General features: G+C 39.5%; 1 protein-coding gene across 4 annotated transcripts in view; it reads left to right on the top strand.

The window, feature by feature from the left end:
• Positions 1–20828, top strand: part of Sytl4 (synaptotagmin like 4) — a 66133-nt gene extending 45305 nt beyond the window's left edge. For 3 of the 4 annotated variants that reach the window (XM_048336337.1, XM_048336339.1, XM_048336338.1), the window contains 5 exons: positions 418–579; positions 5540–5648; positions 15709–15808; positions 16525–16733; positions 19144–20828. In XM_048336337.1, the coding sequence (XP_048192294.1) occupies positions 418–579; positions 5540–5648; positions 15709–15808; positions 16525–16733; positions 19144–19292 (729 nt within the window). In that variant the 3' untranslated portion in view covers positions 19293–20828. The remainder of the gene's footprint in view (positions 1–417; positions 580–5539; positions 5649–15708; positions 15809–16524; positions 16734–19143) is intronic. The other variant, XM_048336340.1, reaches the window with a different exon arrangement.

Genomic DNA, 20828 nt, shown 5'->3' on the forward strand with positions numbered 1-20828 from the left:
GTAAGGATTCATTCTTGGGTCCTGTCCACATCTTGACCTCCTCCAAGTGGACAGAATAAGGTAATTTGGCTTCCTTGGACAGTTGTGGAATTGAAGATTCACAAAGCCACAAATATTTTAAATAAAGATAAAGATAAAGAGATAAAGAATCTCATTGACAATTATTCATGGACATTACAAGGCCTGTCACCCACTCAAGAAAAAATAATCAATTTTTCAGGTTTGGATTGTGGTAGTTTCTAGTAAAATGGCATAAGTAAGCTAGCTGAAGCTTTGAGTAAGGAAGCTCAAAGTATTTGGAAACTAAACTAATTTGATGTTCTGTGATATGGGCTTTGTGTATAAGTGTTTTGGAAGAATATTTTTGGAAGAATTGCTCCAAAATGATCCTTGTGGATATCTCCTTGCCTTTCACAGTATGAGGTTCCAGAATCTCTCCTGGCCCAGAGGACGTTGCAGTTTTCAGTTTGGCATCATGGTCGTTTTGGCAGAAACACTTTCCTTGGCGAGGCAGAGGTCCAGATGGATTCCTGGAAGCTTGAAAAGAAACTGGATCATTGCCTCCCTTTACATGGAAAGGTAGTCTGCGTTAACAGCCTATTTCACAGCTTGGATCAGTGTAGAACTATCTGGTCTGAATAGCAGCTTTGAATGTAATCTTAGATAGAGTTCTAGCTCACCCTACTGGCATTTCTGAGCTTAACAGCAATTTCCGAGGCTTCTGTATATCGTGTCCATAAATTCCTTTAGTGTAAGTTGGGAAAAGTATGAAATCATGATTTTGCTTCAAAAACTCTTTCATACATGTGTCAAGCTTTCCTCCTAGTCTTTCACAGTGTAGGTATATCCCAATCAGTATCCTTTTTCCAAGCTCAGCTTCTGGCTACAAAATTAGGAAGCAAAGCAATTTTCAGAGCTCCAGTGACTGTATTCTTGTTATTTTCCCTTGCCAGAGAAATTTTTATCTGAAGTGATGGTGTAACAATGTGGCCTATTCATGGCTGGCATCTGATTACAAACCTGGATTTCAATCTTGGTTGTATCACTTGCCAACTAGATGAATCATCTGACTTATAAGTGTAGGGAATCCGCCTAATGCATGTTAGACAAGTTCTCTATCATAGAACCATGCCCTTATACCTACTTTTGGTCCTGTAACTGTCAGAGAAATTCCTAATGGTGGAGTTGTGGAGTCAAGGAAAGTTTATATCCAAGAATTTTATAGTTGCCATCTAAATGTGTGAAAACATTGAATTTGTCCTTTTAAATACTAAGAATTAGTACCAAATATTAACAGTACCAAACAAGGTCTTAGAAACTTAACCTTTGATTTACACTCATGAACATTATCATTATTATTGTTACCATTATCATTTTAGGTCTAAGTACTTGGCATGAAAATCATTCATCCAGTGGCTTGCATTTCATATAATTGCATTAAAAATGTGACTGCAAACCATTATGAACAGGTGCCAACAAAAACTCTTATTTAGGTCATAAGAACTACATTAAAATGGAGATATTAGCTCCTTGCAAATACTTTGAGCTGGGATGAAAACATGCTACTGAACAACTATGGCAGTTCCAGCCTCCAATTTTTAAGAGTTCACTACAGTTGACAACCTAGAGATTAATCAATTTTGAAGCTATTTTACAGATAATAAAAGTCACTTACATAATATTAATATCTATTTTATACAGCTCATGCTTGAGTACCATACAAAGAGAGCTGAGAAGGAAGCACTCTTCCTCCCCAGAGCCAAATATGATGTCATTTGCTGCTCATCCCCAACATTCATTCATTCACACTTATATTCATTCAGTAAATATTTGTGAAGTACCTACTCCATACTAGGCACTTTGCTAATTGGTGAGTGTACAGGGTGAATAAAAACAAGCTTGAGCTGGACACCAGTGGCTCACACCTGTAATCCTAGATACTCAGGAGGCTTGGATTTGAGGATTAAGATTCAAAGCCAGCTGGGGCAGGAAAGTCTGTGAGCCTCTTATCTCCAGTTACCTAGAAAAAAAGCCTGAAGTGGAGCTGTGGCTCAAGTGGTAGATTGGTAGGCTTGAGCACAAAAGCTCAGGGTCAGTGCCCAGGCCCAGAGTTCAAGCCCCTGAATGTGGGGAAAAGACTTTACTGTCATCCTGGAACTAAGATTTAGTGGTAGAGACATCTACTAATTAAAAGTAATATAAACAAAGGGCTAAGGAATACATATGTCAGTGGTTGAGTGTGTGCTTCACATGTGTGAAGCCCTGTGTTTGATCCCCAGCACTGAACACTGAAAAAAAAAAAACATTAGAAATCATGGCATATTCTGGCATATTCAGATTGATGAAACATTATCATCTAGCTCTTAAATCTTTAAAAAAAATCCTCTTTAAAATCACAGAATATATTTAAATTTCATAAATCAAATCCTATAAGTCAAGTTTCAGTGGCTCATGCTTCTAATTCAGAAATTGAGATCTGGAGCATCATGGTTCAAAGCCAGCCTAAGGAGAAAATTCTACTGGACTCCATCTCTTTACTTTTGTTGGAGACAGGGACTTAAAACGGTGCCTGACACTTTTACTCACTGGCTGCTTCTCTACAAACAGATCCATGACTATGACCCCTAGACTTCATGTCTAAACAGCAAAGAGCTAGAGTAGAGGTGTGGCTCAAGTAGTAGAGCATCACCTGTAAGAAAGCCAAGTGAGAGCTTGAAGCCCTAAGTTCAAGCCCTGATACTGACAAAAGAAAAGATACTGTAGGTGTTTAGAAATATAGAGTAAGAAGGGAAAGTTGTCTTTCCTTTCCCCATTCTGCTTTCCTCTCTAAAGGAAAAAGACATTAGATTTATGTGCTTTTGGGATTTACTGTACAGTATAATATAGTGGTTATTAAGAAATATGGACTCTAGAATCAGTCCATCTGAATTTGAATCCTGGCTCTGTTAATTAGTAGCTGTGTGATCTTGGGAAAGTTACTTCTCTGTTCTTATCCCACTGTCCATAATATGGAGACAATAATACATTTTTCATAAGGACTACCTTGAGTATTAAAGTGATACACTTAACATACTTATAATAATTCTTGGCACAGAGTAAGTACTATATAAGTGATAAAGATAATAATCACTATTTACATAATATATTTGCATATAGATTTGCTTATGAATATTTTACTAAGTCACCTTTTCTACATCTTGATTTTTTTAAGTGTATAATTTTATTTTATTTTTTTTCAAATTTTTATTATCAAACTGATGTACAGAGAGGTTACAGTTTCATACGTTAGGCATTGGATACATTTCTTGTACTGTTTGTTACCTTGTCCCTCATACCCCCCTCCCTCCCCCCCTTTTCCTTCCCCCCGCCCGGAGGTGTTCAGTTCACTTACACCAAACAGTTTTGCAAGTATTGCTTTTGTAGTTGTTTCTCTTTTTTTACCCCGTGTCTCTCAAATTTGGTATTCCCTTTGAATTTCCTACTTCCAATACCAGTAAACACGGTTTCCAATATACTCAGATAAGATTACAAAGATAGTGTAGGTACAACCACAGGAATGTGATACAAGAACATCATCAATAATAGAAGCTACAGATACACATAGGACGTTGAAAGTAGTTACAACTGTGCTATAACAATTGTTTCCAAAACATGGATATTTTACTAAGTCACCTTTTCTACATCTTGATTTTTTGACTTAACATTATAACCTGGATATTTTTCAATTTTAAAAGGTACAGTTTTATCATATTCTCTTTTTTAGGATAAATATGAAACCACAGATTAGATTTTTATTCAGCAGATGTAAACTTGCAGGCATATAGTTCAGTAATATTACAGTCAACTAATCCAAAATTAAAAATGATTTCTCAAAACAATTGGCACATATACAAGATGGGTAGTTGTAGCCAGAACCATCCAAACAGTTCCTGCATTGCATTAATCTGTCACATTGTGTCTGGAAGGCCACCTTCCAGGTTGCTATCAAAGAGAAAGCTCAATGGCCTCTTTCCAGCCTTGGCCCTCTCCTTTCCTTACTTGGCTGCCAGAGATAGTTTTCATCTTCAAACCCCACATTCTTTCTAATGATCGCATGTCATATGCCATAGGGAGGCATTAAAATCCCTTGTTTAACCCTTTTAAGTTTTTAAGTTGATTGGTATTTTCATTGTTTCTACTTTGGGCTAGTATCAACAATGCTGATAGTATGGTATCAGTACTTTGTGAATTTCTATGGCAAGCTTACTGGCAGACCTTTGAGCATATTTTCAGTCTAGGAACTGTATCTCCAAAGTGGCATAATAGTGGGAATTGTGGAAGAATCTACTGGTTCTTCTATATCTCCTGAAGAAATTATGCCATCATAGGAGAAAGACCTTTTTTTTAAAAAAATGGCAACATTTATTTTTTTAATCATACCAAAGTTTAAGAAACACAGCTCGCATATACATATTTACAGTTATATTTGTATACACAAAATCTGACCTATTATATTATTCATGGACTTGACCCATAGACCATTTGCTCTTTTTTTGACTTTTTTTCTTATTGATTGTCAAAGTGATGTGCAGAGAGGTTACAGTTTCATATGTACAGAGAGGTTACAGTTTCATATGTTAGGCCTTGGGTACATTTCTTGTACTATTTGTTACCTCCTTCCTCACTCCCCCTTCCCCCTCCCCCTTTCCCTTTCCCCCCATGAGTTGTTCAGTTGGTTTACACCAAATGGTCTTGCAAGTATTGCTTTTGGGGTCGTTTGTCTTTTTATACTCTGTCTCTCGATTTTGATATTCCCTTTCACTTCCCTAGTTCTAATACCAGTATATACAGTATCCAGTGTACTCAGATGAGATACAGTGATAGTGCAAGTACAACCACAGGAAGGGGATACAAGAAGATCATCAACAATAGAAGCTACGGTTTCACATGGCATGTTGAAAGTAATTACAACAGTGATATAGCACTTGTTTCCATAACATGGAGTTCATTTCACTTAGCATCATCTTATGTGTTCATAAGGGTATAGCTATTGGGCTCTTGTGATCCTCTGCTGTGACTAGCCTAAACCTGTGCTAATTATTCCCTATGAGGGAGACCATAGAGTCCATGTTTCTTTGGGTCTGGCTCACTTCACTTAGTATAATTTTTTCCAAGTCTTTCCATTTCCGTACGAATGGGGCAATGTCATTCTTTCTGATAGAGGCATAAAATTCCATTGTGTATATGTACCACATTTTCCTGATCCATTCGTCTACTGAGGGGCATCTGTGTTGGTTCCATATTTTAGCTATGACAAATTGTGCTGCGATGAACATTGTTGTGCTGGTGGCTTTAGTGTGTTCTTATTTGTGGTCTTTTGGATAGATGCCCAAAAGTGGGGCTGCTGGGTCATAGAGGAGCTCTATATTTAGTCTTCTGAGGAATCTTCATACCGGAGAAAGAACTTTTTGTCTCATGAAACCATGAAGCTGTTCTTTAGGAGAGGTCCCAACAGTGCCTGAAGGCTTGGCTTGACTTGTTGTGCTTCCCTGTGTTTCAGGTCAGTGCCGAGTTTCTGACTGGCTTGCCATCACACAAAGGCGAGTTGGTGGTCTCACTGAAATATATCCCACCCTCCAAACTCCCCACCAGAGGTGACCGGAAAAAGAGTGAGTTTTCTTTGTTTCCCTGAATTTAGCTCTCAGTCATCTACATAGGATCTGCTAGAATGTGATATCCTCATGGAAAGAGATTTTTACTAACTAAGCCTTTTCTGCATTTCTCAACCAGAGTGGGATGCCTTAGAGTTGGCATTCCTTTGTTAAAGTACTTTAGGGTATTAAACTGACTTTATCTGGGTTCAGCTGTAGCAAGCTACTAGAAGGGTAAAAAAGAAAAGAAACTTTAGGGCTGAGGAGGGTGTTTGGAAAGAGTGATAAAGTAGGAGGAATGAGAAGTTAAAGATGAGGGCTGAGGAGGAGTAATTCAATATGCCAAGCACTTCATTTATGACTACAGATATATGGATGAGTAAGACATGATACTTGCCCTCTGTTGAGGAGATTAGTTCAGCAAGAAAGATAGCCATATCCTCAAGGGGCCTAAATATGAGGGCAATGACTTCTTCCTGATTACTTTGGGGAGAGATTTGAAGAAGTAATGTTGAAACTGGTTCTACAGATTTTACCAAGCAGAAAAGAAAGGAGGATGAGGACTGGGGCTGGGATTGGAGATGAGTGTGAAGCCCAACTGAGAAAAAAAGACTTGGAATATAAGAAGTTTAATTTGATTTAATGGTCAATGGGAAATCAAAGTTCTTAATATATGACAAAATGAGAAGAGTTTGATCAAAAATAATGAAATATCACATTATCTTTGCATTTTACCATTTATTTGAGTACAGGACATTTTTGGGAAATTGTACGCTCTCTAGAACTGGGTGAATTTTTATTCAAGCACTGTTTTTTTTTCTGTATAAAATGTGTTTCTTTTTTTTATTATTATTTTTTTTCTCAAATTTTTATTATCAAACTGACGTACAGAGAGGTTACAGTATCATACGTTGGGCATTGGATACATTTCTTGTACTGTTTGTTGCCTTGTCCCTCATGCCCCCCTCCCTCCCCCCCTTTCCCTCCCCCCCCAGGTGTTCAGTTCACTTACACCAAACAGTTTTGCAAGTATTGCTTTTGTAGTTATTTCTCTTTTTTTACCCTGTGTCTCTCGAATTTGGTATTCCCTTTGAATTTCCTACTTCCAATACCAGTAAACACGGTTTCCAATATACTCAGATAAGATTACAGAGATAGTGTAGGTACAAACATAGGAGGGTGATACAAAACATTATCAATAATAGAAACTACACATACACATAGGACGTTGAAAGTAGTTACAACTGTGATATATCACTTGTTTCCATAACATGGAGTTCATTTCAATTAGCATCATCTTATGTGTTTCTAAGGGTATAGCTATTGGGCCTTGTGATGCTCTGCTATGGCTTGCCTAAACCTGTACTAATTATTCCCAATAAGGGAGGCCATAGAGTCCATGTTTCTTTGGGTCTGGCTCACTTCACTTAGTATAACTTTTTCCAAGTCCTTCCATTTCCTTACAAATGGAACAATGTCATTCTTTCTGATAGAGGCATAAAATTCCATTGTGTAAATGTACCACATTTTCCTGATCCATTCATCTATGGAGGGGCATCTGGGTTGGTTCCAGCTTCTCGCTATGACAAATTGTGCTGCGATGAACATTGTTGTGCTGGTGGCATTACTGTGATTTTGTTTGTGGTCTTTTGGATAGATACCCAACAGTGGGGCTGCTGGGTCATAGGGGAGTTCTATATTGAGCCTTCTGAGGAATCTCCATACTGCTTGCCAGAGTGGCTGAACCAGTTTACATTCCCACCAACAATGAAGTAGGGTTCCCTTTTGGGCACATCCCCTCCAACAATTGTTATTATTAGTTTTCTTGATATATGACATTCTTGCTGGGGTGAGATGGAATCTCAATGTTGTTTTGATTTGCATTTCCTTTATGGCCAGTGATGTAGAGCATTTTTTCATATGTCTATTGGCCATTCTCATTTCCTCATCAGAGAAGTTTCTTTGTAAGTCTTTAGCCCACTTGATGAGGGGGCTATTGGTTCTTTGCGGTTTTGTTTTGGAAGAAGGTAATTTTTTTAATTCTGCATATATTTTAGAGATGAGGCCTTTGTCTGTTGAGTGTCCGGTAAAGATCTTCTCCCAGTCTGTGGGCTTTCTGTTTATCTTGAGAGCTATGTCCTTTGCCGTGCAGAAGCTCTGGAGTTTGATGCAGTCCCATTTGTCCAACCTTTCTTTGATTTGTAGCCTTTCAGGGTCTTTGTTAAGGAAGTTCTGTCCTGTGACAAGGAGCCCAAGTGTTTCTCCTACTCCTTCCTTTAGTGTCTTCAGGGTGCCTGTTTTGATTTCAAGGTCTTTAATCCATTTTGAATTGATTTTGGTGCAGGGTGATATATAAGGATCTAGTTTTAGTTTGTTGCATGTGTTGAGCCAGTTTTGCCAGCACCACTTGTTAAAGAGGCTATCTTTCTTCCATACTATTGTTTTAGCTCCTTTATCAAAGATTAAGTAGGCATAGTTCTGTGGGTTTAATTCTGGGTCTTCAATTCTGTTCCATTGGTCTTCAGGCCTGTTCCGGTGCCAATACCAAGCTGTTTTTATTTTTATTTATTTATTTATTTATTTTGTTTTTGTTTTTTTTTTTTGGCCAGTCCTGGGCTTTGGACTCAGGGCCTGAGCACTGTCCCTGGCTTCTTCCCGCTCAAGGCCAGCACTCTGCCACTTGAGCCACAGCGCCGCTTCTGGCCATTTTCTGTATATGTGGTGCTGGGGAATCGAACCTAGGGCCTCATGTATCCGAGGCAGGCACTCTTGCCACTAGGCTATATCCCCAGCCCCAAGTTGTTTTTATTACTATAGCTTTATAATACAGCTTGAAGTTGGGCATTGTAATTCCTCCAGCACTGTTCTTTCTGCTTAGGAGTGTTTTTGCTATTCTAGGTCTTTTATTGTTCCATATGAATTTCTGGATTGCTTCCTCTATTTCATTAAAGAATGGTGTTGGGATATTAATGGGTATTGCATTGAATTTGTAGATAGCCTTTGGCAATATTGCCATTTTGATTACATTAATCCTCCCAATCCAGGAGCATGGGAGGTTTTTCCATTAACTTTGCCAAAGTTTTGTATCAGCTCTAGTAGCTTGGGGGTATAGTCTATGGGATTCTTTAGGTATAGGATCATGTCATCTGCAAAGAGAGAAAGTTTAACTTCATCTTTTCCTATTTGGATCCCCTTTATATTCTCTTCTTGCCTAATTGCTCTGGCTAGGAATTCTAGTACTATGTTGAACAGCAGGGGAGAGAGTGGACATCCCTGCCTTGTTCCTGATTTTAAAGGGAATGGCTTTAGTTTTTCACCATTTAGAGTTATGCTTGCTGTTGGTTTGTCATAAACTGCCTTGATTATATTCAGGAATGTTCCCTGGAATCCCAGTTTTTCCAGGGCTTTTAGCATAAATGGGTGCTGGATTTTATCGAACGCTTTTTCCGCACCCAGCGATAAAACCATGTGGTTCTTTACCTTGCTCCGGTTGATGTGGTGGATTACATTAATTGACTTGCGTATATTAAACCAGCTTTGCATCCCTGGGATGAATCCAGTTTGATCGTGGTGTATGATTTTTTTGATGACCTGTTGAAGTCGATTGGCCAGAATTTTGTTGAGAATTTTTGCATCTATGTTCATCAGGGAGATTGGTCTGTAGTCCTCTTTCCGTGATGAGTCTCTGCCTGGTTTTGGGATGAGGGTTATACTGGCTTCATAAAATGAGTCTGGAAGTGAACGTTCTCTTTCAATTTCATTGAAGAGTTTGAGAAATATTGGAGTGAGTTCTGTTTTGAAGGCCTTGTAGAATTCTGCGGTGAATCCATCTGGACCTGGGCTTTTCTTGGATGGGAGATCATTTATTGCTGTTTCTATTTCAATACTGGATATGGGTCTGTTTAGAAGGTTTAAGTCTTCATAGTTGAGTTTGGGGGTATCAATTTTTTCTAGGAAATCATCCATTTCTTCCAAGTTCTCGAATTTGTTGGCATAAAGGTTTGCAAAATAGTCCCTTATTATTTTCTGAATTTCGGTTATTTCTGTGGTGATGCTACCTGTTTCATCTCTTATCTTGTTTATTTGAGTGTGCTGCCTTCGTTCTTTGGTCAGGTTTGCCAGGGGTCTGTCTATCTTGTTGATTTTTTCAAAGAACCAACTCTTTGTTTTGTTGATTCTTTTGATGGTTTTTTTCGTCTCTAATTGATTTAATTCTGATTTGATTTTAATTATTTGCTTCCGTCTATTGACTTGGGGTTTGGCTTGCTGTTCTCTCTCCAGAAAATTAAGGTGCTTCCTTAAATTACTGAGTTTCTGTTTCTCCAGTTTGTTGATGTATGTACTCAGAGATATAAATTTTCCTCTGAGTACTGCCTTTGCTGTGTCCCAAAGGAGCTGGTACTTTGTGCCCTCAACTTGGTTGAAGTCCATAAACATTTGAATTTCTGTTTTAATTTCTTCAATGATCCACTGATGGTTCAGCAGTGTGTTCTTTAGTCTCCATGAATTGTGGGATTTTCTGTGGTGGCTGAATGAGTTGAGCTCTAATTTTATTCCATTGTGGTCTGAAAGAATGCAGGGAATGATTTTGATACTTCTGAATTTGTACAGATTTTCTTTGTGCCCTAAGATGTGATCTATTTTGGAGAATGTTCCGTGTGCTGCCGAAAAGAATGTGTATTCTGTCCTTGCTGGGTGGAATATTCTGTAGATGTCGATTAAGTCTAGTTGGTCTATGCAATTGTTTAGTTCTGTGGTTTCTTTGTTCAGTTTTTGGCGTGTTGATCTGTCCAGAGGTGATAGTGGAGTGTTAAAGTCCCCCACTATCATTGTTTTTGGGTCTATGAATGTTTTTAGAGCCAGTAGTGTTTGTTTGATGAAGTTGGGTGCTCCTGCATTTGGCGTGTAGATATTTAGGATGGTTATTTCTTCCTGCTGGAGAGATCCTTTTACTAGTATGTAGTAACCTTCTTTGTCTCTTCTTACCTTTTTTAATTTGAAGTCAATTTTGTCTGATACTAGGATTGCAACTCCAGCCTGCTTATGGGGGCCATTTGCTTGATAGATTTGTTTCCAGCCTTTCACTTTTAGAAGATGTTTACTTTTGCTGGATAGATGTGTCTCTTGGAGGCAGCAGAAAGATGGATCTTGATTTTTGATCCAACTTATGAGCCTATGTCGTTTGATTGGAGAATTAAGTCCATTAATGTTGACAGTTAGGATTGAGAGGTGATCGTTTGTTCCTCTCATTATCACTGTCTTGTTTAAAGCTGTGTCTTCCCATTTCTTGATCTAGTATTTACTAATTAGGGTTCATTTCTCTGTCTGTGTTGGGATCTTGATTATTTTCCCTGTATAGTACATCTTTAAGGATTTTGTGTAAAGCTGGTTTGGTGGAGATATATTGTTTCAGTTTTTCCTTATTGTGGAAGACTTTTATTTGACCTTCGGCTATGAAGGAGAGTTTGGCGGGGTACAGAATTCTTGGTTGGTAGTTATTTTTATTTAGAGTTTGGTATACTTCATTCCAGGCTCTCCTTGCTTTCATGGTCTCTGCTGAGAAGTCTGGGGTAATTCTGATTGCTTTTCCTTTATATGTGATTGTTTTCTTTGCCCTAACCTCTTTGAGTATTTTTTCCTTGCACTCTGCTGAAGCTGTTTTGATCACAATGTGTCGGTGGGAAGTCCTATTCTGGTCTGGTCGATTTGGGGTTCTAAATGCTTCTTGTATCTGTATAGGCCTTTCCTTCTGGATGTTTGGGAAGTTCTCAGCTAATATTCTGTTAAATAGGTTGCCTATCCCATTAACCTCTTTCTCCAAGTTTTCCTCAATACCTATTATCCTTAAATTGGGCTTCCTGATTGTGTCTTGAATCTCCTGTAGCGATCTGTTTTGTTGCTTGGACTGGATTTGTATTGATTTTTTATCTTTCTCCATAGAATCTAAGGAATCTTCAGCTCCTGAGATTCGATCCTCTGCTTCAGTTAGTCGGGACTGTAGGCTAGCTACATGATTTCTAATCTCTTTTCCTTCTGACTGGTCTTTCCTGATGATTTCCATGTCATTTCTTAGGTCCTGTATGGACTTCTTTACTTCATTAATTTCATTACTTTGGTTTTGAGTGTTGTCTCTTAGATCTTTAAGTTGGGTAGCTATCTTTTCATTTGACTCTTGAAGCTCACTTATCTTTCTATTTGTGGATGCCATGAAATTCTCCATTCATTTTTGCTTTGCCTCCTCACGCTCTAACATAATTGACTGAAGAGATTCAAACTTTTCATTTATCATGTTTATCAGTAAACTTTGTAGAGCATTTTGGGGGTTTTCTTCTATGTTTTTGATTGACTGCTCTGCTTCCTGCTTGTTTTGGGTGGGGGATAAGACTTCATTATTTGCCATCTTTCTTGTGTTTCTTCTGCCCATTTGAATTGGGAATGCCAGTCTACCAGCACCTGTGAGCACTGTTTAAGACCCAAAGCAGCCCTTACCAAGCACTGTTGTGTAAATCTTACAATTTCACAATTGTATACAGATAACTTGTATACCTGTCTATAAAGTTAGATTTGGTGTTCCTAAAGAATACAATTTCAATATAACATCTGATCCTGGGCCCTGTATTCAGTAGTTACTTATTTACTGTTACAACCTTATACGCAATTCTTGTTTTTATATTAAGTTCTTTTAGGACTGGCTTTCTCTATGAACCCCTTTGATTTACTCGTATTAAGCTGGGATATCCTCTATCCAATAACCAGGAGTCAATGGAGCCTGGAGGTCCAGGCAGTAAGTCAGGAGGGTAAGTTGGAGGTAGTAAAGAGAATAGAGTAAAGTGTATTGGGGGGGGGTGGTGGTGATTTTGGTTTAGTTTCAGTGACGTGGAAATGTGGAGAAGAGTAGAATCAGTAGAAAGCACATTGATAAAATGACAGACACTGGAGAGTTAGCAGAAAAGGGTGTAGGTGTTATTTATAGGAAAGTAATTTTTAAAGGAAGAGGACGCAATGAGAGAAATGAAGTAAAAATACTGGAAGACAGATACACAAAACAGAGAAAAATTATTTAACAAGGAAGCATAAGTAAATAAAAAGGAAAATAACAGAAAAGGGACAACCCAAGCAAATAAACAAACACAAAAAAAAACTTGATAAAACAAACCAGTAAAAATGGAAAACAAACAAACAAACAAACAAAACTAAAAAAAACAGCCAATGATGTTTCAGGTGTGAAAAAATTAAAAAGAAAATTTAAAAGAAAAGTTAAAAAAAAATGTTTGAAAAGAAAAAGAAACCAGTCTCTGGATTCCCTGCAATGGACTGCAGTCTATTTTCCTGATTGGCTGGTTTGACTTGATTTCAGTTGGCAAGGGGTGGATCTGTTCTGACCTTCTCCCCTGTTGGTGCAATCGTGGGTCTCTGAGGTTCGCACAGCTTGCAGGCAGGCCTTGGGCGTCCTCTGTCGATGGGGACGTGGGCAGTCACAGGAACTGTGGCTCCTCTGTCTGCTGTGGGGCCGCTGCCTTTGATGCCTGGACTTGACTAGACTGTGAACTCAGAAGAGCGTGGCGCCTCTGGCCTGTTTTGCTCCACTAAGAGTTGCTTGCCTGAGGGAGGCGGCCTCTTTGGCATAGGTAGCTATGGAATGCAGCTCCGTTTTGGGCTGGGAATTAGTTTCCTCTGTGACGGGACCATTTAGCTGTCCCCAGAACTGTTTGTTCCTCCTTCTGTTGTTTCCGTGCCCCTGGTAGCTGCTCGCAGCTTTTGCTTTAAGTTTAGAAGTTCCGGCGGGCAGGGCGGGGCATCTCTGGATAATCCCCGGACTCGCCTCCCGCCAGGGCAGGGGGCGTTCTTCTGGGCGGAGCTGGTTCTCACTGATTCCGCCCCTCCTGCCCTTTTCAAAGATGGCTTTTTTGACCTCGCTTTCCCCAGGCTCGCTTCAGTTCCAGTCTGGTCTGACCCTATGCCAGTGGCAAAGATGGCGCTTTGCTCTGGTGGTGGGGACAGGGATGCCTTCCAGAAGCTGGACTGTGGGCACCAGCGAGAATAATTTTTTTTTTTTTTTTTTGCGGGGTACTCACGCTATCTCTGCGATGTCAGGTCCTCCGTGCTCGGCTGCCGTCTGGAGTATTTCTCGCTTTAGCTGCGCGGAGTGCGGGGGGGCTGTGCCCGGCACTGTGCCGGAGCCGGCGCTGGCGCCGCGGCGGGACGCCGCCCGGAGCTCAAAACTGTGTTTTCAGACCAGCAAAGTCGATTTTTCCTTCCTGTTCAGAATCCCTGTACTGTTAGAACCTTCTTTGGCTGTCTTTCTCGGAGAAACAGTTTCTATGAGGTGAGAAAACTACGATATCAGAGGGAGCTCTGCAGGGCTCAGCCGCTCCTCCGCCGTCTTCCCCCTGAGTCAAGCACTGTTTTATGAATTATATAAACTATTATAAAAATTAAAAAATGCCTTCAGTGAAGGTCTAATCAAGAGGACTAGGAGAATCCATAGGATCCCAAAGAGGGTGTACAAACTAGTTAAAGAAGAGGCAAAGACAGAATCATAGGGAACAGCAACACATTAAAAGATAAAGGGAGGAAGAATTTCATCAGTGAGGTTGAGGGTAATTAGGAGAGAGAAATGCCAGGAAAGAACTTCAAGAAGAAGAAGGCTGAGGTTTTCAACTATATGGAAGTATGGTATGAAGTCAAGGGCAGATGAGGTATAAGAAGACATAACGCACTGACATTTGGTTGTATTGCATTTTCAGTTGTCAGTAGAGGTAGAATCCAGGCTTCTGTAAGAAGTAGGTTGAGTGAATGGGGAAAACATGAAGAGCTCTTAAGTGTGACCTTTTTCTAGGGTAATTAATGTTAAAAGGAAAGAGAGACATAGAATAGATAGAAGAATAGATACGATTAAATGGATATCTTCTTTTAAATTGATTTAAACAATAAAGGTGAATAGCTAAGATATGGAATCAACCTACATGCCCCTCAGTAGATGAATAGATCAAGAAAATGTGGTATATATAGACAATGGAATTCTATGCTTCCATCAGAAAGAATGACATTGCCCAATTCATAAAGAAATCGAAAGACTTGGAAAAAAATCATATTAAGTGAAATAAGCCAGACTCAAAGAAACATGATCCATGGTTTCCCTGAATAATAAAAATTATATGCTTAGGATAGTGCTAGCAGAGGTTCACAATAGCCGGATAGCTATGTACATATATACATATGATGGTAATTAAAATGACCTGCGTGACATTGGAAACAAGAGGTTTTTGTTATTGTTGTTTTTCCTTTTTATAGAGTATTGTTTGCAGTTATTTCTTTTGTATTTTTTTCTCCTCTGATTTATTCCCTGTGGGCAATGTTTCTGATTTCATTACCTTATGTCTTGAATATAAGTTTATCTGATTTGGAAAGGAAAGGGGAATCACAGAAACAGTGGGACAAAGGGTGAACCAATGCAACAGTGACACTCACAAGACACTATGTTAGAAATAAACTTTACAATTTGGCGGGAGGGGACTGGGAGAGAGGGAAAGCAGAAGAAAACAAGGGGGCAGGTATCAATATTTGAAAACAAATGTAATCCCTCTGTACATCACCATTACAATAAAATTTTTTAAAGGTGAAATTAGCCTATATTTAGAAAAAGCGAAAGAGGTCAGTGGAGAAGGAGATAATAAAAATGGTATGTGAGATTCAAATTGATGCTCCCTGTTGAGTCCTATATGTGAGGATGCAGGAACTCAGGTATAGTTTCTGGTTTTGTTTTTTTAATCAAATAGCACTTCTCTAACCTTGGTTCTTCATCTGTAAAATGATGACAATGATAGTGTTTATCTCATAAGTTTAGTAAATACTTAAAGCAATGTCAGATACCTAGTCAGTTTTCAATAGCATTTAATGCTATCGAGGTTATTAATTGAGTACCTATGGTGTACTGCTCGGTTTTGTGCTAGGAACTGAGGATACAAGTCAGGCATGGTTTCACTGTCATGGAGCTTGTTGCTTTCACTGTATAGATACAGCTCAAGATAAACTGGAAGGTGTGGGGCTCACTTGCTATGACTGACATCCCTTATAGGTAAAGGTAGAGATGGAGGAGAACTGCAGGTGTGGATCAAAGAAGCCAAGAATCTGACAGCTGCCAAATCAGGAGGTACTTCAGACAGCTTTGTCAAGGGGTGAGTCCCTGAACCAGCACCAAACTAACCAGCTTCAGGACTATAGAGTTAGCAGAGGAACCCAGTTTAACCTTATTCAATGAGCCTATCCTTGTGTGCCCTACCACCCTCAGCAACCCTCCTTGTTCTTGAAATTAGGTAATGGAAAAACCTCCAGCACCACCTTGGCACTGGTCTGAACTCAGGTTGGACTGGGCTGTGGTATTAATTTCAGCAAAGGAGGATGATAGACAGGTTAAGACTTTTTCCTTATTCAGGTTTGTCATTAATCCCAGGTCTCAGTCTGTATCATTGGACTATATTTGTTGACTCAGGGCTTTGTTCTTTATAATTATGAAGCACAGCTAGCTTTCTCCAGTTTATAAATGTCTCACTGGCTTAAGCTCTCTAGCAAATCATGTTTGGTTAAGCCAAGAAATATTCCTATTATTCTTATTTATCTTTGGAGAAATCTGTTCCAGTATTTAAAACTCATTTTTGGTAGAGCCTAGACAACAGCCTCACTAATAATAGATTCATTTTCTGTCTAGGTTAAAGGAAGTGAATATGATGAATGATGAAGTGGGGAGTCTGCTTCAGAAGATTCATAGGGGTGTGTGTGCACTAGATCTGGGCATTGACTCATCTTCCTGGGCTAGGCCTGTGGTAGGGGAAAGAGGAATTTAGACAGATATTGGCAACTTTGAATATGTTGATTGCTTCCTGCCCTTTGCCAGATACCTCCTTCCCATGAGGAACAAGGCCAGTAAGCGTAAAACTCCTGTGATGAAGAAGACCCTGAATCCTCACTACAACCACACATTTGTCTATAATGCTGTGAGGCTGGAAGATCTACAGCACATGTGCCTCGAACTGACTGTGTGGGATCGCGAGCCCTTGGCCAGCAATGACTTCCTTGGAGGAGTCAGGCTGGGTGTTGGCACTGGTGAGTCTCTCCTCATCCTCCTTTGTCTTAAAACCTCCTGTCTACTTTCACTCTCAATATCTCCTGCCCATGACAAAGTTCCTCTATCAGACATTGTCTTCTTTCCTTTAAGTTACCAGTCAACAAATATTTATTGAGTACCTGAGATGTACTAGGCCCAGGTGCAGGCTGAATGTATACACTGTTATGTGAAGCTGATAGCCATGAATTCTATCATCATTCCACAGAAAAAACTACAGATATGCCAATATATCTGTACAAATATTTTTTTCATCTTTTATCTTGTTATATGAATGGTCCTGGATAATAAGGGCCAATCTCATGTGAGGTGTTTCAGATTTGCCCCTCCCCTTCTCAGTGGCCCTATGTCTACAATCTCTACCCATAAAATCAGTTTTATTTTCCCTACCTACTGAAGATATGTACAGATATGCTTGGTGCTTCCAATCTTAAAATCTTCCCTGACTACAAGTCCCCTGCTGCAATATGTCTAAAAGAATGGTCTACTTATTTTTTACTTCTCCTTTGGTACCAAGTCCACTGCAATTTGACTTTTATCTCACACTCACCTGACCAAATACTCATGCCAAAGTGTTGTTCTTATCTCATAAGAATTCTCAGTGCCAGTTCTGCTTCATCCTGGTGAGCAAAGCAAGGGACGTTGATGAGTCTGATCAGAATACAGGCTATATAATTCACAGCAAGAGAATTTTGCAAACAGGCCTCTTATTGCTACCTGTTCTAGCTAGCAGAATACCAAGAAGTATTTTGATTTTCTCTCAAGGTTACATGAAATAAATGAATGCTTGTACTGGAAGAGGTGGTGGGAAGAATGGAGGGAAAAATGTTATTTTTCTCTTACAATTTTGAGTGAAACCATACTGTATTTAACTTTCTGTGTACAGTTATATTCAATAAACTATTGATTTAGTATTAATAGATACCCTCTCACCTTAGATCTGCACATGTGATAATTAAAAGAATATTGGACAAAAAAGAATTCTCAGTGCTATTTGATGTAGCAGAACACTCCATTTTCTTCAGATACTCAGCTTCCATCCACAGTACACTCTGATTCCATTTGAACCCACTATTCACTACTTTCTACTGTTTCCTGTGGGCTCCTTGTCCTGTATTCAAATTCTAAATGTTGGTGCTTCTATGGGATTAGTCTTGTATTCTCTCCCTTGTTCTCTTTTTTTGTAGAGTCTCCAGTCTCTATGTTCACCAATAACTATCACAAACCATCTAGAATTATGTTTAAACACTTGTAAGCTAGTTCTTTGTGTAAAACCCAACAATGACTGCTGTTCTATTTAGAAAACACTCTAAAGTTCTTACCAAACCTACAGACCCTCACATAATTTGTTCTGTTCCTTTTCAATCCCTCTGTTCCTTTTCAATCCCTCTGGCTCACTCTCCAGTTTGTTCATGGTTCTCCATCCATGACTTTAGCTCTGCTCTCTTAAGTAGACTATGCCCATTCCCACTCCAAGAACTATACAGTGATTATTCTCTGTCTGGAAAGGCTGGATTCTTTCCATCCTTTAGGTTGTCACTCAAAGTCTCCATCTCTGAGAGTCCCTCAGACCATTCCATCTACAGTGGGTCACAATCCAGGTCCTCCAAATCACCCTCTTTATTTTGTAATGTTTATCTTACTATGTGAAATTCTATGAAAGTTTGCTTGTTATATTTGTCTTTCCTATTTAAATATAAGCTGCTTGAGGGCTTTGTTCACCACTTGTATCTCCAGAGTCTAGGAGAGTACTTGGCACATAGTAGACACTCAATCAATTTTTGTTGGATGAATGACTGAATGTATTGAAGAATAGGAGTCTATACTCAGAGCAAAAAGTGTTTAGTTATTTTAATTTTTTGGTTCTGGGATTTGAACTCAGGGCCTCACACTTTCTTTGCCAGTATTCTAGCACTTGAGCTACACCTCCAGAGCTGCTTTCTATTGGTTACTTTGGAGACGAAGTCTAACAAACTTCTATCTTGGCTGGCCTCAAAACAAGATCCTATAGATCTCAACCTCTTGAGTATCCAGGATTATAGGCATAAGCCACAGGTGCGCAGAAGTTTTTGTTTTTGTTTTTAAATTCCAAGTCAGGTTGCCAATAGGGGAAGGATTGGAATCTTCCCTTTGGCATGAGAAATCAGACACTGGCACTCTGAACAAGAAGTTTGTAGTGACGATGTGTTACTTGGGGTCCCTTTTCATTACCTGAAGTCTCCTGATAGTCTCAGAGCACAAAATATCTGTAGGATTAACAAAAAGCACTTCCTTAGCCCATATTGATGGTATAGTCTTTTATGGGGCAGCTGCCCTTGCTATATAACCCATCTTCCAGGATGAGCTGAGGAATGGAGCCCCTATTCAGCCTCCTCCGTTGTTTCTCCTCAGGGATCAGTAATGGGGAAGTGGTGGACTGGATGGATTCGACTGGGGAAGAAGTGAGCCTGTGGCAGAAGATGCGACAGTACCCAGGGTCTTGGGCAGAAGGGACTCTGCAGCTCCGTTCCTCGATGGCCAAACAGAAACTTGGTATATGAGTCCCTCTCATCCTCTGCACGTCCAGCCCTAGCCAGGGCAAGTCAGAGGAAGTGAGGGAACCAAGGGCAAAGATTTTTAATTTAATATGTGGGGTGTGTGTGTGTGTGTGTGTGTGTGTGTGTGTGTGTGTGTGCGCGCGCACACATACAAGCATGTATTCCTGCAAATTTTATATTGCTAGGTAGAGTGGTGGAGACTTGTTCCCCCTTTGAAAGTAGGTTCTAGTATAAGTAAGGGCCTCTTCAATATATTTTTATTTGTATATAACCTACTACATTTTCAGAATTCATTCTCTCCTGTGTCTTTGTGAGCTTTAATCAACTTTGAAGGAAAAATTTTTAAAACAACATTTCTCCTCTTTCCTTGCTATCCTTGTTCTTACTTCTTGAGGAAGCCCCTGCAACTTTTGGCTTTAGTTCTAGCTTGTGGTTCAAGGTATGCCTGATCTTGGACCAAGGCTCTGGGAAGCAGGGTTGGGTTGCTACAGGTAGAGGGGAGGTTATAGAAGAGAGATAAGTAGGTCCTGTCTTTGGCTCCAATTTACACTTTTAACTCATCTTCTACCTTGATACATTTTTGGCTTTTCTTTTTCTTTTTTTTTTTTTAAGCAGTTTCCACTTTGCTTAAGTATAATCATTTTCTTTGAAATGCTAAGAAAGTCTCTAGCTTCTGCCAGTACTAGACCTTTGGGAAACCCTTATAATGGAGTCACTTTAGAACAGCTCTCTAGTCAGATGATGGCTTTCTGACTGAATCACAAATGTGCCCAGTGAGACCTTCTACTGATCCCAGAGGACTTAAGTGATGGAAGCTAACGTACCTCACAGCCCATCCTGAATTCGGTGCGTTTTAAATGCATACAGCAGTTGTTGGAGGGAGAACTCCTTATTTCAATAATAAAAGATGAGACACTTTTCAGGCTCAGGCACTACATCCTTCCCTGTGTCAGGCTGTGTAATCAAACAGAATATGGTTTCCTACCTACCTTGGTGTCAGCCAGAAGAGCCTAATTATCACCCTAGACTAGAAACTATTATTGCTCTAGTTGAATGGAAACAGACAGTCTCCCAGCTAGTCTGACATCCTACCTGATAATGTTTTCAATTCCCATTTTCTGATGTTTCCTGACCTTCACCTACATGCAACCTGGGAATGGTGTGTTATGTTCAAGCATTTCAGAAAAATGTCTGATGAGCCAACCTTCGTGTCCATGCTACTCTCTCTTTCAAACTAATCATTTTATCCTTAAAAGGGTTTCTATACAGAGTGGTATGTGGAAGGAGCCTATTTCCGAGAAGAAATTTTCAAATAGAGCCAGCTGCTAGTTGACTTTTCTACAAGCCTAGTACACTGAGGGCAGCTAGTGTGGTTTCTGCTACATGTGTGAACTGAATGGAAGAATGATCTTAAAAGATTTATTTGCTGTGGATTGGTACTGTAATGGGAAGTATCACTTGAAATCCTGGGTTTTAAGTTGCTCTTTTGCTTTCTACCCCTTGACATGTGTGCTTCAATAAAGCTTTCTCATTTGCAAA

The sequence above is a fragment of the Perognathus longimembris genome, chromosome 28, assembly GCF_023159225.1.
Source record: "Perognathus longimembris pacificus isolate PPM17 chromosome 28, ASM2315922v1, whole genome shotgun sequence".
In the NCBI taxonomy this organism is placed as follows: domain Eukaryota; kingdom Metazoa; phylum Chordata; class Mammalia; order Rodentia; family Heteromyidae; genus Perognathus; species Perognathus longimembris.